Below are 16,811 nucleotides of genomic sequence, written 5' to 3'. Positions count from 1 at the left end.
AAAGAATTCTCTTGTGTTTGTCACAGAGCTAAGCGATGAAATGCGGCTTGTTTCTACAAAGTTCTGTGCCAAGTATGTTTCATCCGTGACCTTTTGGGGCCTGTTTTGGTTAAGGTTTTCGGATGACACGTTTTATTCAACTCCCATGAGAATCGTGTGGAGATTCCACCATATCTCGTGAGGTCAACAGAGCCTGGAGAGTGCCTCAGCATTTTTGTTGGGGTTAACAGCTTATTTACCAGTATTTCTTGTGCAAATGATAGTATGATAGTATACTTGTAGCTTTGCTGGTGATAGGCATTGCTATCATCATTAAAAAAAGGAGTTGAATGACAAAACTGGCATAGAATTGTGCAAGCATGCTTCTAAAGCTACACAGGCTGTTTATCACATGGTCTGCATGCTGATGAATGATTGGATGATAGCCAGATTGAGATCAATTTTCTTATGGTGGTTTCATGCCAGTGTTCTACATGCAGTTGATAAACCTACTTAACCATAACTGCAGGCAGTAATACAAACAGCAAAGAGGCAAATAAAAGTGCTTCCTGGTCCGAGGATGCACGCATAAACAAGCGGAGCAATGCCTCAAATCGTACAATGGTGCTGCTTACCCAACAATACCACCATTACACCACGCTGTTGGCTTTGCACTTAATTTAACCTTCGAATGAATGTAACTTGTACACAACAGCCACCTGGCTATGGTTTACATCCCAATAATACTGACATTTTTTTGGTTTAATCAGACTTTGAAAACTGATTTTGGCATACTTTATTCATTTTTTATCGGTCTGGACTGGAAAGTCCCAACACCTAGCCATAACATATAGACTTTTTCTTTCAACACCAACATGCCTAGCCTGCATAAAAACTTGCGACATGTGCGTGCTATGGGTGACAGCAGTACAGTTATGCAAATGCAGCTGCATGGGGCCCACAGGAAGTTGAAAATTGTGTTCTGCACTCTGATGAAGAAAAGTGTATTGCAGAGGTAAAATGAAATGTCTACTATAGTGCAGGCATCCGAGGTTTTTAGAAGTGCAGCACAGTACATCAGTTCAGTGGTCTGCAAGTGGCAAAGGATGGAAAGGCTTTGACACACTTGCTTTGTATAAAAACTTATTCTTACAGTGCTGCACTATCTTCTTTTGTTTTATATAGTAGTTGTTAACCCTATAATTCCATTACACAGTACATTAGTAACTTCATGGCACTGTGTCAGTTCTGTGGTTGACACTGCAACAAAAGCAACCGTGGCAACTCATGCACTTTGTGGCTAGGTAGTTTATTGAATGTGAAGCGCAAGCAATATCAAAACAGTGAAACAAACAGTGGTGCCACTAGTTGCAGACTCGCTGTGGCATATACATGATATGTCGTGCTAGGCACCGAAAATCCAACCGATGTGGTATGGAAGACAGTTCATTTAGTCACGAGTGCTTGAGTTTTCCACATTGAATAAACAAAAATGAAATGTGCAGAAGATCATTTATCATTCTCAAGTTCTGTTGATGCTGGCCATTCCCATGCGAAATCTTTCTACACTCTCTGCACTTGATGACTCATTTGATAGGCAGCCTTTGAATTGACTTGGGAGTCGGCGTTAAAGCCACAATGATGATAGACAGTGAAGGCAGCACTGCATGTACTTTTGCAGTCAATTAATTCCCTCACACTTCAGATGATGGCAGATGCCTTACACAGTTGAGTTACAGAGAGAATAATGACCACGAAAGTATGCACGCAACAGGAATGCCTGTAATCTCCTACTGCACAATAACTCCCATAAAGTGCACAGGCAGCGCTCACTTATTTGTGTGCACCATGGATCCCTGACTGCTGCAACACCCATTCAGGTGTCACAGCAACAGCTGCGAGCATGTCGTCGGTTACCCTGGAAAAAAAACAACCAAGAAACGTTTTAGTGCATCGTATTCGATTTAGATTTTGCGATAAAACTTGTCAAAATTAATTGAATAAACAAGCAGAGGGAACTGTATGTGGCAGTTTCTGTGTTGCACCACAACTTAAAAGCTATTTATGGTGTTGGCCTCAAGACTGGGCAGAGTTGCCACCTTGCGAAGCAGCGGCGAACGCTACCCAGTGTGGATGCACGCTCATGTCGTCTTCTAGATAGCAGTGTTATCGTGCGCACGAATGGCCTGATGTGTGCTGTTTGTTTCGCACTTAGCAGTGAACTTTTACTTACCTGTCTGCCACTAGCAAAAATATGAGCAGTCTATCATTCCACACCACACTGAAGGCACTAATTGCCTGTATTGAGTATTTCATGCGGGATAACATCCTCCATAATTCTTCAGCATTTGAAACGTCTAGCCAGAGGTGATGGGCAGTAACAGTCTGTTACAAACCAGCCGGACAATACGCTGTCTGTGCTTTATCTATTCCGCATACTCCTCGAGGTAATGTCTCCTTTTCAAGCCAGGTCAGAATACCAAGTTTGCATCTGCATGGGTTTACAAGATTGCAGCACAGCAACAAGTACTATATTGTTACGCATTTCGTTGTGCCCTGCAGTGCACCAGTTGCAGCAGCTTCGCCTTACAAAAATAGAGGACAAGAGAAAGCACATGCTAGTAGGCTGCTCGCAAAAACTCCATTCTAGGTGCCAGTTTTGTTCCTAGCTCAGCACCATGTCAGCGCGGTGAGATTTTACAACGCGAAATGCACTCACTGGAAGTGGCTCTGAATTTGCCCGTCCGAGACCCATTTTAAGCGAGTAAATTTGGGGCCGAAGGCGAAAAAAAAAAAAAAAAAAGAAAGAAAGAAAAAAAAAAAAAAACTGCCATTTGGTCAATGTGACGCAACGAAAATATTGGACCCGTTAGCGTGGTTCAGCTAAAATGCATGCATAACGACATCACCAAATCCAAAAGAGGGTGGTTGCGTGCCATGTTTTTCTACAATCCACACTTTTTTTTTCTGCAGCATGGCTTATTTTATGGCTTTTTTCCACTCTAAAACTGCAGAACCGTAAGTTTTCTTGGCCAGAAAGCATGCCGTAAATTTGGAAACAAGCTGATGCCACACATTTCTTCAAGCGCCGTCGGCTGCTGATCCACACTACAGGAGCAGCGGTGGTGCTACGTCTAAGTTGATCTCGTGGTGAATAGATGCATTCTAGGCCTTGCACGCTGTAATTCACTCATCCACACTCCGATAACAATCCATTTTCAAGCTTGCCTAAATAACAATAAAAATTTATATATTTGCGCATACCGTACATGGCTTTGCAGGTAGAATGGCATATCTATGCCATTCAGGTGACCTTAGAAGAAATTAAAGGCCGAGGCAAGCAGCAAATAAAAAAGGAAGAGTGCCTCTATAATTATAACTACAGGACCTTCTATTGGCAACTGGAGGGAATGGAAATATTTTTAGTTATGTGCAAAGTTCTGAAACAAGTTCTCATTTCATTTTCTTGTTATACGCATTGAAAGCGGTATAAATGTATGCAGCATAGGTAACCCACCATCAGTATCATTTTTGCAACACTGCACACAGTCGTAACACAGGAAAGAAAGAAATAGGCACAGAGAGTTGACTCGTATGCATCACACACTTGCTAATAGGAAACTCTTGTTCACCCTAGCTACCAGCATGAACTGACCTCAATAAAAGTGGGATCTATACTTGGACAAGCTGGTCATGCACTGCTGAGTGTAAATCAGGCTGCCTTCTTGCCCATCCGTTGCATTCTGTGCTACTGTGGTCAGCATTCTATGGTATGATGTCAAAAGTGAAAACGGAGAAAGTTTGGGCTTACAACTGCAGCACCCTCTCTGCTGTCACCTCAACAGTGTCCTCATATACAGCCCACATTGACTGTCACATTTTGAACCTTACAAGCAAACCACAGGCTACACCTAGACAAAACCTTTGAAAGAGATGTCACTTGCGTAGACCAACAGCCATTTTTTTCACTCTTAAAAATGACGAATGCATACATGGTAATTCGAACAGAGTTGTGGCTAGACAGTAGCATAAGCAATAGTGAAATATTTCCTCCATTCTCTGCCATGTATAGGCAAGATATGGCAAGATAGCAAGACATGGCAAGATATCTTGAATCTTGCCATGTATAGGCAAGATTGTCAATGCATGTGGTGATGGTGTGTTTATCCTTGTTCTAGCAGTTTGAAAAGTGTGTTGGTTAACCTATACGACTCGCATGAAACTATCTGGTGCAAGGTACTGCTGATGAATGGTAGTACTCTATAAGCAGTTGGTTCTTTGTATAGGCGTCTTGGTTACACTAGTGCACAGCCATCTTTTTCAGCTTAGTAGCACATTAGCTTTTGATGAAACATTTATCATCCTTGCCAAAGATTTCTATGCTAATGTGCTAGACTTGTTTTTCTGCAATGACCACAGCCCAGTTGCCTCTGCCAAATTGTTGCTGGGTGTAAGTGACCATGACATAGTTTTAGAAAAACTATCTTGCATTGTTATGAAACACCAGCACATACAACCTTAAATATTTTTTTTTGGTGAAAAAGGTGATTATGCTTTGCGTCACATGAACTAGATGTGATTTTTTCCCGACTTTCTTTCACTTGGACTGTCTAAATATGGATGCCTACTGCAGCTTGTTTGAGTAAAATCGTATCTCTGATGAACACATTCATACTGTCCCACCTCATATCAGTCAAGCGTGGTGATGTATAAGCATTGAAAAAATAGTAATCTCCAAGCTGCAATCAATCAATGGAAGCACCCGTTTCGCAGATAGTATGATATGCCCACTGTATTCCCAAATGAAAATGCAGACTAAGAACGTATCTGAAGAAATATGCTATGTGCAAAATGGCATACTTCACCAAACTTAAGCAAAGAATAAAAACAAACTTTAAGGAACTGTGGTAAAATGTAAAAACTACGAGACACCCCAGTGCCACTGTACTTGATATACTAGATTGAGTCATTTTTGGCATGGACTCAAAGGGCAAGGACAGTTTCCAACCAGTGTTTTCTGATTATGTTAATGAGCATACCTCAACCAGAATGAATGACACAGAAATTTCTGAATGGGGAATCATGCTGTTATCGAAAATTAAATTCAGCACATGGGCCTGACAACATACTCAATTATGTTTACAAAAACTGCGCTGCTTCCAGTTGCCCATATCTAGTTGCATTGTTCCAGAGGTTGACAAAAAAAGTGCTAATATCATTCCCCTCCATAAGAGCAGAGACAAAACTAAAACATAACTAAGGGCATATATCACTGAGCAGTGTGCCATGCAAGACACTCGAACATCTCATTTACACTCTTGGCCATCTGCTAAACAATTCGTGTTCGACAGAACACAGATTTAGGTTCAGTTTCTTTTGTGAAGCACAGCTTAAAGAACTCGCCTATAATATTTCCATTTCCTTAAATTCTGCTGGCCAGCGAGATTTTATCTTTCCTTCTTAGATTTTCAAAAAGCGTTTGATTCAGTTGCTCATAACCTATTACCACAAAAGCTTTCACTTTTAATATGGCGACTATTTGGGCCAGTTGGTGTGGACCTAACACAGTGTACTTGTTTTTCTTGTGTTCCTCTGTCTTTAGCTTGTTCACTATGTTAGACTTTCGCTTTTAAATGTTCCTAAACTTAGATTTAAGCATATCTTGCGGAAAAAAGAACAGTGCATAGTTATGATCAGTTTAGCTAATGTGGATGTAACTTCAGGCGTTCCTGTGGACACAGTCTATGGCAATATATTTAGTAACAAGCCTGCAGGTGTCAAAGTGATGGTCAGATAGAGTTTACCAGGATGACCTACAATTGCATAAAAATAAATATGATACATTGCTGCTGCATACTCCTTTCAACTTGTTTTCTGGTCCTTACTTTTGTTTTGACTTTTTGTGCTTTTTGCGTGGCCGTTCCACTTCTGGTTCGGCTTCTACTAGCTCCACAGTTGAGTCACTAAAAAGTTTAATACCTGCACAAGAAAAACAAAATGAGTTTTTACACTCTTGACGAAACCATCTTGGATGAGAAGTCCAAGTTCACTTACCTAGGCTTTCGTCTTTATCTTGGATGTCAATATGCCTATCAACTATCTTGATTTGCCTACAAGCAAAAAATTTGCAGAAAGGCCCATGAGCATGACAATATTCATGGCAAAATCTAAGGAGGTTACTAAAATGTGGGTTACTTGAATTGCCAACTGATGACAAACTGCATATGCTAAAAATGGAAACTGCGCAAGCTGGGGTAATGTTCAGAAGGCCAACACAACACACCATATGCATGATCTGCTGTGTGTGCCTTTTGTCGTCTAGTCCTATTCTCCTTGGATTCTAATAACAGAGCACGTAAGTTCTGAAACCTACACATATGGCTTAAATAAACTCACAAAACTCATCGAATGTGCTAGCACATCAATACTCACACACCATTATGAGGTTGTCCTAAAGCATTTTGTCCCACATGTCAGTGTGATAGTGCTGATCACTCAAAAAAAAAAAAAAAAAAAAAAAAAAAAAAAAAGATTCCATGTTTATGTAAGCAACGTGACAGGCTGTTGACAGCCACATATATATATATAAGTTCGGCCACATACATATTCAAAACTCACTCCGAAGAGCGCAATACCAGTCGGTGGAAAAATTAAACGGCACCTTGAATGTAACCTAAATCGTAGTAAAGAAAATATGAGGTTTGCTCTTTTGCTAGCTGCTAGCTTCTGAAAGCGAGAATGATAAAATTCAGTCCACTTAGAGGTTTACGCTCGAAAAGCAGCACAATACTGCGTCAACTTGTCCACCTTACTTTACGTGCATACCGAGAGCCACTCGAAACGAACTTACTTATCTAGGCTAGTTGACAGGCTTTTGGCCAAGTACTGCCTGCACTCCAAAGTGAGGTCCGTTATGCTGGTACCATGATCGTTGGATGCGTCGGAACTTTCTTGAACGCTACATGAAAATGGGATAACTTCAGCATTTCACCAGCCAGACTAATAGCAGTGAAAAAGAACAACGAACTCCCAGTACCATCTGTGCGGCTTTTTGCCGACAATATCGTTGGCAGTGACCACCGCTTCTCGAAGCCGCTCATCGCTTTCATCAGAACTACTGTCCGACATTTCGTAATTAGGTTTAGAAAGTTTATAACAGCTCTACGTGTGACATATCTATTCGACACATGTCGAACAAACAAAATATTAACGAGCAGTAATAGCAGTCTATATGACGCACATTTCAGCGCGCCGCGGCGTTTATTGTCTTTGATTTCGACCTGCTTCGACTGCGAACTAGGCCCAAGATTGCCGCATCCGAGCCGAAACACACTGACGCGATAAAACAAGCTCTGCTACACGAGCGTTACTTTACAATCAAGGGCTACCGTTTTATCAATACACGTGTACACGTGCCTGTTGGCATGATGCAAATTTGTTTTTCCAACGAGTAAATGCGGTGCGGCATTATCACCACTGTATATCGCTGGCAAGGCAAGTCAATCCAGCCCGAGCGCTCGTCGCGCTCGTTCGCTCGTTCTGCTTCTGCCAAGCTTCTGCTCGAGGTCGGTGCGTGCAGCGCGAGCTTTACTTCTCTTCCGTGTCGCCGGCGCACCGGCTGCTCGACCTTGACGGTGCATTTGGTACGATGCCTCATTTATTGTAAAGGTACTGTACCCTAAATTTCAGCTCCTTGTCGTGAATAGTCTCGAATTAGCGTCTCCCTGCTTGTCTCGTTTTCAAATGATGACGTGCGAAACCGCCGTTCCTGCGTGTCTCCCGTCCAGCTGTAGCAGACGCGTTTGACTCATCCGTAGCGCAACCGCACCGTTTCACGGAAGAAGCTCCACACGACTGCGAGGCATGGCGGCAACGAAGTCTAACAAGCCCCCTGCGGACATGCACAAGTGGATGTCGACGGGCTCGTTGTTCCTCCCCTATGGTACCGCTGAGGACTACGCGCAAGTCGACGAAGATTCGACCGATGGCCGAGCTTGTAACATGATTAACGCGTGAGTAAAACATTTTGGTCTTTAACGTGTTTAGAGCTCCCTGTACTGCGCCACCGACAATCCGGCAGGCAAGCAGACTCAACGATTGGTATATCTTAACTGTTGTGTGATATTCCCGCGCGTAGAATTTCAAAATGTGCTCTCAGGCGCGTTGCTCTGATAACTCGCTTATGATATATGGCTGTCTCTTCACGCTGCGGCTTGACAGTAGCGATTGAGTTAACCTTTACACTGTTACTTCGCCTTCTCCAACCTTTTTTGTTTACTTTTGTCATTCATTAATTTTGTAGCTGCTCTCGATCGAAATCCCCCAAGTCGGCTCTCGCTCTTGCTCCCAGCCAAGGCCGTGGAGTCGGCCGACGCGAACTCTGTCCTTGAGGGGAAAAAAGAAAATAAAACCGCGCAGCCACTCATTGACAAGACACGTGCTGCACGCACCTTGCACGTTTGTAGCGTCGGGTTACAGGTGCCCGACCGAGGCGTCATGTTCACCTCTGCTGTTGTCAGGCTAGCTATCCCCGCGCCTTTCCACATACGCATATACTGCGCACGTATTACGCGCCGAGACGATATGTCCATAGAATTTGCGATCTTTGTGTGTCAATCTGAGTAACTTTGCGTCGACTGCCGCTTGCAACGAAAGAAGCCCTCTGCATGTGCTTATTGCGCCAGCGCCTGCCGGCCTTTTTTTCTGTTCGGAGTTTTTGGTCTTCCAGCTTGCAGGCACTTCATGGGAAGAACAAACCTACACACTCACACGCGTAATAAAAAATTCAGCTGGCAAGATAGCGCAAGGAGGCGTCTGAAACCATTTTGAAACTTTACTCTTATCAAGCCTGCAGGCTACAGCTTGCGAAAAGCAAACATTTTTAATGTGCTGATAACAAATTGAAAAGTGCGTAAGAGCTAGTGATCCCTGACTCTGGAAGTTGGTTTTCAGTAGTCGAGCATTGAAATATTTGTGCAATATAAATGGAACGGTTGTGAATTGTGTGCAGCCCTGTAGCACACAATTTTATTTATCCTTGAGGTGATTCTAGGCTAGAAAAAGGTTCTAGTGTGTGTGGTCTTTGCACTTGAACAGCTGTGATTGGAGAAGAGAGTAAAAAACTGCATTTAGCAATTAATGTTCACTCGAATGCTTAAATATTTGTTCATGAGGCCTGATGTTCTTGTTGGCACTTGCGTAAATTGTATTACTCTGTGACCTTGGGAAATGCCAGTTCGCGAGTTATTTTTGTGGACCATCTTGACTGGCCTTATATGTTTCTGTAAGTACATTTAGCACACATGTTTTGATAAGCATTCCATAGAAACGGTGTGTTCAACCTTGTCATATTCAGGGATTCGCTGGACTTGGACACATTCAAAGTGAATGAAGGTCTATCCAAGTACAAGGATGCCCTAAAAGTGCTCGTACCTGTCCGTCCTCACTCCAAGTGAGTTTTATGTTCTTTTTAATTGTGTATTGTGGTGTTTAAAAGGCTTTGCATGTGTAGATTGCACACAGTCAAGAACTTGTGAATGCAGTTCATCATAATGTACATCATTCATGCTGTGCATAATTACTATTGAAAATTAACACTTTTTGAATCATTACAATGGTGACATGACTCAGGTGATTGGTGGAAAAAAAAGGGGGAGGAGGATCTTAAACGTTCTTGTCTTTGAGTGATGTATCTGGGAATGTATTGGGGGTGTGTGCACAAGTGTTACGCTCGAAATTCTCGCTATACTATCTAACCTAGATTAACAGTCTCATCTATTGTCTTAGTGAAACAGTATTTAATAATCAAAGCAGATTATGATGATGTTGCAAGGTTTTTGGTACCATCATTGGAACCTGCCAGCTATGAATTCTTATTTTTATTGTGGCATTTGCACAGTGTGCTACCTTTGCTTTTGAGGAACAAAAATTTCATGAACACCAGCAGTGGCATAAAGTGACAGTGGGTGGGTTTGCTGCTAACAATACAGTACAAACATACATATATTATGTTGAGGCATGAAAAGGAAAGAAAAATAAAGAGCCTCTGCCCGTGCCACAGTACGAACATACAGTACAATAAACACATTTATCATGTGCACGTCAATGGGCCGCTAGCTGGGAAAAGTTGAAACTGGAGGGCATGACCGCCTTCCTACGCCCCCTGTGACAAACACAAAGGTATGTGCAGACTTTGGATGCCTGCACGATGACGGAAATGATTAGCGAGGTCAGGGTAAAATGTTGCAGCTGTAGCAGCAGCATTCGAAGAGTGTCACCATGTGTCATGCCGCTACTGCTTGGCTATACATTGCACCTGTCCCTCATCCAGTTTTTTTTCCCCCCCTTTTTTTTAACACACAGCAGCTGCCAGTTGTCTTTGTTGCTGAGGGAAGCGTGTAACGTTGCTTCCTGGTTACGTGTGCATTCCAGAATTTGCTCCTGTCATACTTTAATTCCTAAATATTTTGGCAGCGCTTATTTTACATTGGATAGTTTCATTTAAAAGCTCTTTGAGGCACCTTTTCTGTATAAGCCCCCACGCACACTTTTTTTTTTCCAGTATAAGTATGTTAGGTAGCACGTGTATATAATTAATGAACGTGGCGAAATGGACTGTTCAGTTTTGAAGAATATGCTAAACAGGTCTCGTAAAGGTACATAACATTCATTAGTCACTGTGCCTGGTGCACAAAAGTCTATTTGTGCACAGGACAAGCAGAAATTGCTAGCAACACATAAGTGATGCATATTGAAGAGCAGAGGTCTTTTCTCCCTTGAGGGCAAAGAAATGGTTGCTTTAGCTGTACCATATTTCACAGGAGTGTGGTGCACCTTATGCATGGTGGTTATAGTAGTTGAATGAAGAACACATCTTGGGGCTTTCTTAATGTACCTTAGCATTCCTTAATTGCCTTCTCCAAAGCTCTGGTTTCAGCCTCAAACATTGACACTGGCCTATGATGTGTCTGTTGTTTATTTTGATGTACTGAACCTCATTATTTTAACGGAAGGTTGTGAAAATGGGTGCTGCTTATTACGAAATAACTTGGGGCCCACATAGGCAGGCCAGTGCTAAATAGTATTCATCGCATAGTCTGCTTCCACTCAGGGTAACGTGGCCAGGTGGCATTTGTAGGCTGCCCGCTGTTTGCCCTCATTGTCAGTGGGCAAACAATAACATCCTTAATTATTTTAATTCACTCCAACACTAAAGCGAACTTGTCTTAGTAACAGCAGTCGCAATGAGTGAAGAAGCAGCTTTTATGTCACAGCTTTTTTATCTCTCACATAACCTAGACTTGCGTTTGGTGTCATAGGCATCACTCTGCTGTGAAAACAAACTGTGAGAGAAGTAGGCAAATACCACATGGGAATTCATGCTGAATGTTGTCTCGCATATGATTAACAAGAAGAAAAATGCAACTAAAATATGGTGCCTATGCTCCTTTAATGTAATAGAAACAGCTACACATTATAATGTGTGCGAACATTGTACTTCACTTTCACTTGCCACTTTCCCTAGATTTCGTTAAGTGCCGCCACAGGGCATTTTCTGATGACAACTGTCTGAATTAACTATGGAATGTTGGTGTTTGCGTGCTTATCCACTAAGCATCTCAGGCAGCATCTTGCTGTGTTAAATAACTGCATTTGGGCTCTTAGAACTCCTAGCTTCTCCACCCACATTGCTGGCGATTTGCAAAGAAGACGAGAGCATGGTCATAAGGCACGAAATGCATGGCCAAGTGCAGTCAAAGAGGTGCTCAAAAAATCTTTTTTGTTTTACAGAAAGTAGACTGTCATAAGTGCACTGTGCTGTTGCATAGGTGACTTAAAACAGAAGTTCTTTGCTTTATACGCTGTCCCATAGATGGGTGGATGTTGCAAGCAATGTCAGCAGGAGCTGTCGCAGAGGCTGTGACACTTTTGAGGGAGATAGTTAAAAATAAGTAAATAAACCTTGTCTCCACCGGGATTCGAACCTTCATTTTTTTGGATACCCAGCCAGCTGGAGCGCTTTAGAAACTGCGCCACACCCTGAATCGTGAAACGTTAATCATAATTCCCATTGTCTACCATGAGGATAGTGGGATTCCGCGAGTAACAGATACTGCGCCTTTAATTTCCTGTAAATGAATTATAGAACGCCGGTGAACTTTGTAGCGTTCAATGAAATGCTGGTTGTGTTTGACAAGGGGCGTGCCACATACCATCACAACTGGTCATGATGTCACCAGGCGATTCATGTATGGAAGAAGCTGACCCCCTCCGGGCATCCGATCTAGGCGTCCATGCGGCGCCTTTCATTTGCCGCTTCCTTGAACGCCGCACCACACAGCAAACAAGCAGACCCAGATCTCTAGGAGGCTATAGTACAGCAGGCATCAGCGGCATTTCAAATTGATTTACAGGATGGAAAAGGCACAGTATCTGTCACAATTGTCTGCGGACATATATACCACGCAATATACCACATATATAAAGGGAGGACGGAAGGTGAGAGTGAAAGAAGAGCTGGAGATAGAGGCGTCGTAGTGGAGGGCTAGGATCCACCACGTTATAATGGCTTTCACCTCATCGCAAGTTAGTGGTCTAAAGTGCCCTCTAGAATTTCTTATTGCTGAAGCAACAGAGCAAACATGTAAGGTGCTTGCTGCTGTCATGCTATTCACATCCATTTCAGAGACAAACATGAGCTGCCAACCAGCAAGGCAGGTCTCTTCTCCTTCATCTCACTTGTGTGGCTCACAAGGTTGATGTGGAAGGCATACCGCCAGGGCATCCATCAGGAGGACCTCTGGCACATGGCACCCAGCGAATCGGCAGAAGTCAACGTTAAGAGGTGAGTCTTTGGCCTACAGCTGCTAGTCTTGCCAAGCAGTTTTTTTTTTTGCTTAAGCTTACATAATCCCTGAGCCCATAGTTGTGCTTAAACCGGTGTTTATGGAAATCTTTAAACATTTGGTTAAAGGCTCGTGTTTAGATTGCCGCAGGGGTCAAGTGGATGCAGCTAGCACAGAACCGGGTTAAGTGGAGAAATATGGGAGAGGCCTTCGCCCTGCAGTGGGTATAGTCAGGCTGATGATGATGATGATGATGATGATGATGTTGTTTAGATTGCCTAAATGCTGTCTTGGCCGTGGGTCGGACTTCATATAAGTTCTTTGTGACCTAGCCACACACAAGGTCCACATTGAGCTAGAACTGCATGGCATTGTCTTATGTGACATCAGAGGGTTGTAACACTCTTTGGACTGAGCTTATGTTTGTATATAGGTGGCGGCTGGTTTTTTTGTAGTCTTGATAAGAGCTCATTTGTAAACTTGTGCATCGGTTTCATAGATGAGTGTGAATGAGAGGAGGTCATTTCAGGAAGTGTGCACCCAAAGGAAAGAAACATCGGTCTGGTATGCAGGTGTAGGGGGAAAGTTAATCAAAGTTGGCAGTGGTCCAAGAATACATATGAAAGGGAAAGTATTAACTCAAGGAGTATTGAATTTTATTGTGTAATGTTTTATGTTCTTTAGAAAGACCCTTACACTCAACTACCTGGCCACAGTGGCTATGTTTCAATCAAGGCGAAATGCAGGGTGGCCATGTACTAGTGTCAGTGCACATTAAAGAACTCCAGATAGTTAAAATTCTGAGCCCTCCACTATTGCTCATCAATGGCCAAGTGTTATGGCCATGGCTATACAAATATTTGATATATGTAGCTAGTTCATATGTACACTTTCACGCTTATGGTGCAGTGCCAGTTTCTCATAGCCTGTCATGGTGGTGCAGTGGTTAGGGCACTCGAGGGCTGTGCCCAGGATGCGGGATCAAATTCCGGCCGCGGCAGCCGCTTTTTGATGAAGGCGAAAAGTAAGGCGCCCGTGCGCTGGGCGATGTCAGTGCACGTTAAAGAATCCCAGGTGGTCAAAATTTCCGGAGACCTCCACTACGGTGTCTCTCATAGCCTGAGTCTCTTTGGGACCTAAAGCCCCACAAACCAAACCAGACTAAATTATCCAGTTTCTCATTGTGTTCACGTACTGCACAAAAAAAGAGGTCAGCGGCGTATACATACTAGTATTGTGTTACATTTTTTGTTGTAAACCCGTGCACATCGGTCAAGATTACACTTTCTGCCTTTTTATTTGTGTGACCATACTGCTTTTTCTGCATTGCCATAACTTTCTGTTTGGGGATTTTTGCACATAAATGCAGCCGATGAAAATTTAAGCTTTTTAGAAATAGAAACATACGGGTAAACCATGTTTAAAAGTTGCCATTATTTTTTCATGGGCAGGCTTGAACGACTCTGGAAGGATGAGCAGTTACTGATGGGAGAAAAGGCTCAGTTTTGGAAGGCTGCTGCCAGGTTTTGCAAGACACGAGCCATTATTTCTGGCTTCTTCACCTGCCTTGGCATGACTTTCCAGTTTCTTGGACCTGTAAGTGACCAGTCTCGTCTGCTAATCTCTGGCTTGGGCTTCAGTACTGCTGTTTCTTTTGGGCATTGGGCGCGATGTTGTCACTTCAGAAAAAGTGCATATGATGGAAGAATAGTGGAGCGCTGTTATTCACTATTTCTTGGCTTTTTTGGGGCCAAGAAAGGGAACATGTTAACAGTATTTCTGCCTAAACATGACACACTGAGTAGCTCATTGTGATCAGCATAACTTCTTTGAGGAAAATAATATAGTACTCTAATTTTGGTTATGCTCTAATGGGATAAAGTGCCTCTGAGAAGTTTCATTAAAATTGATGCAATGATTCAAGATTTTGTCCCACAACCTCCCATTCCTCCTTAAGACCGAGTTGAAGCAGCTATCTCTGCTTCAAATGCTACTGTAGTGATGCTTTGTTTCTTTGTTCGTACGTAAAAGGCACTGGCAGCATAATGGGCTCATGTCAGCTTTGTGTTAGGCATTAGAAACGCTAGTGCTAGCCTGACTCTGTGTTATTATTTTTCTGGGATTATTTGCGTGTAATTTGAAACCTGAATATCTCAAACATGGTTTTGCACATGACTGTCAGGCGGAGCATGAATATATGCATAAATTGGAGTTCGTGGTTTAGTAATTGTGCACTTAGTGGTGTGCCGTTTTTTACGTATTTCATGCAACTTGTCTCCCATTTCAGGCTGTGCTTTTGCGGGCAATTTTGTCCTACCTTGAAGACCCCCTTGCGAACTTGAGCACAGGTTTGCTGCTTGCCTTGTGCCTTGTGGGGACCCAACTGCTGCGATCGGCATGCCTGAGCATGGCTTGGGTGACTGGTGCTCACACTGGTGAGTTTGGCTCCTGGAATTTCTATTGTAGCCAGAATCGCTTTAGCACTTTAAACCTCACGTACGATCTTGGAAGTTTCTTCTGCTGCTGACACACAAGCATCAGATGGCTTCTTGTTACTTTTTTACATTTTAGTTTGTGTTATGTTGGATTGCACTGCCTGAAATGTACAGTCTGTTGCAAAAGTTTACATATTTTACTACGCCACTGAAGGGAATGGCATGGTTGGACTTTATACTTCTGCAACAAACTGCGCATAGTAGATGTGTAGTGGTTCTAAAGGTGAGGTTAGCAAACTTTTTGGGGTTTTAGTAGGCATTCCCGAGGTCATTGAAGCACTTTACTATTTTGGCAGCCACCTATGTTTGCCTGGATGGTTAAACCCAAGGAAGCTGCATACGATTTTATCTTTCATGTTTGTAATTCAAGGCATGTTGGCTCAGGGGCAGTTGAGGAGAAAAGTGTGGATGCCACAAAATTTGTGAAAAAGCTGTTTTCAGAAGCACACCTGTAGTTGCCTGGTTGCAATTCTTGGTCTCTTACTAGAGACAGGGATCCGTTGTTCGTAAACTCGCCGATTCTGTGTGGTGGAATAAAGTAGTGGCAAAGTATTCGAACATATCGATCGAGCGAAATTTGACTTGATAACTGTGGGTTTCTTATGTTTTTTCATACAACACTTTTGCTTCCTTTTCCCTAGACTGACTCCTCTGTGCCATTACCAGGGGCTGAACAGTTCTGCAAGTCAGTTATAAGAACCTCAGAGTTAGGATCTCGGGGCTTAGCAGGAGTTTTGATGCATTTGCTTATCCCAGGTTCCGACTAGTACAAGTGGTTTAAACTATATGCTTTAGCTTCAGCTTTGCAGAGTTGTAATGCTGTAATGCTGCACTAGTGCTCCCTCTGGAAGCTAGCATCTACGGTGAGGTGTAGCCTTGTTTTCGTGGCAGTGCTAGACTCTACGATCTATACAAGATTTGCATGGGCTGCACATTCCTGAGCATGGCACATTCTTTCATTGGTGGTATAATTTACTCTCTTATGCAGGTTCTCTTGTAGTTAGTATGTATTCAAAATTTTTGCAAGATTTCAGGTTGCTCAGTGCTAAGGTTTGCTCATATGTAGTCTTGGGAAATGCATGAGTATTTGATCATCCAGTGCAAAACTTGTCAAAGCGAGCACCTGCTTATCTCCATAGCAGAAAGTCTGATATTGGAAAAGGGGGTATTTGATTTAACCTGCTGCAATAATAACTCTTTAGGAATCCTTTTGCTGTTACTCTCATTTTTAATGTTTCTGGCTTCTACTGTGACCTTTTACTGAACGTAGCTTTTAGTTTTATAGCCCCACAATATTGCTTGATGGCGTCTTGGATTTGTTAAACAGGGCGTCCAGCATGCTCATCTTATTCTGCTTGGATTTGGCTGTGACATTGCGCCCCTGTTACAAGATGCGGGGCAAATAGTCGAACGTTACTTTTGCAGCTGCTGGTATTTTGATTGACTGGTTACACTGTGTGCTGGCTATGCTAGTGGCACTATGTTAGTAGTG

General features: G+C 42.8%; 2 protein-coding genes across 4 annotated transcripts in view; one reads left to right on the top strand and one right to left on the bottom strand.

The window, feature by feature from the left end:
• Nucleotides 1-1,269: 1,269 nt before the first annotated feature.
• Nucleotides 1,270-7,272, bottom strand: LOC146196544 (uncharacterized). Its single transcript, XM_084598290.1, has 5 exons — nt 7,016-7,272; nt 6,830-6,937; nt 6,034-6,089; nt 5,865-5,958; nt 1,270-1,897 (listed from the first exon to the last, which is right to left on the bottom strand). The coding sequence occupies exons 1-5, from the start codon at nt 7,105-7,107 to the stop codon at nt 1,813-1,815; spliced, it is 435 nt and encodes a 144-aa protein (XP_084454416.1). The 5' UTR covers nt 7,108-7,272; the 3' UTR covers nt 1,270-1,812.
• A 55-nt stretch (nt 7,273-7,327) lies between these two features.
• LOC146196543 (ATP-binding cassette sub-family C member 5-like) overlaps nt 7,328-16,811 on the top strand; it is a 43,552-nt gene continuing 34,068 nt past the window's right edge. For 2 of the 3 annotated variants that reach the window (XM_084598288.1, XM_084598286.1), the window contains exons 1-6: nt 7,329-7,647; nt 7,767-7,991; nt 9,335-9,430; nt 12,665-12,823; nt 14,276-14,420; nt 15,112-15,259. In XM_084598288.1, the coding sequence (XP_084454414.1) occupies nt 7,843-7,991; nt 9,335-9,430; nt 12,665-12,823; nt 14,276-14,420; nt 15,112-15,259 (697 nt within the window). In that variant the 5' untranslated portion in view covers nt 7,329-7,647; nt 7,767-7,842. Of the gene's footprint in view, nt 7,648-7,766; nt 7,992-9,334; nt 9,431-12,664; nt 12,824-14,275; nt 14,421-15,111; nt 15,260-16,811 lie in introns of all 3 variants that reach the window. The other variant, XM_084598287.1, reaches the window with a different exon arrangement.

The sequence above is a fragment of the Amblyomma maculatum genome, chromosome 3 (assembly GCF_055883805.1).
Source record: "Amblyomma maculatum isolate TAMU_Amacu chromosome 3, ASM5588380v1, whole genome shotgun sequence".
In the NCBI taxonomy this organism is placed as follows: domain Eukaryota; kingdom Metazoa; phylum Arthropoda; class Arachnida; order Ixodida; family Ixodidae; genus Amblyomma; species Amblyomma maculatum.
Note: the sequence above shows the minus strand (reverse complement) of the source record. Positions and strands in the feature narration are given on the sequence as shown.

Excerpts from the sequence above, each read along its gene's own strand:
- LOC146196544 (XM_084598290.1), bottom strand. The coding sequence starts at position 7,107 with ATGTCGGACAGTAGTTCTGATGAAAGCGATGAGCGGCTTCGAGAAGCG. Across the intron at positions 6,938-7,015 it reads GGCAAAAAGCCGCACAGATG|CGTTCAAGAAAGTTCCGACG; the intron begins GTACTGGGAGTT and ends ATTTTCATGTAG. Across the intron at positions 6,090-6,829 it reads CTGTCAACTAGCCTAGATAA|GCAAATCAAGATAGTTGATA; the intron begins GTAAGTTCGTTT and ends TTTTGCTTGTAG.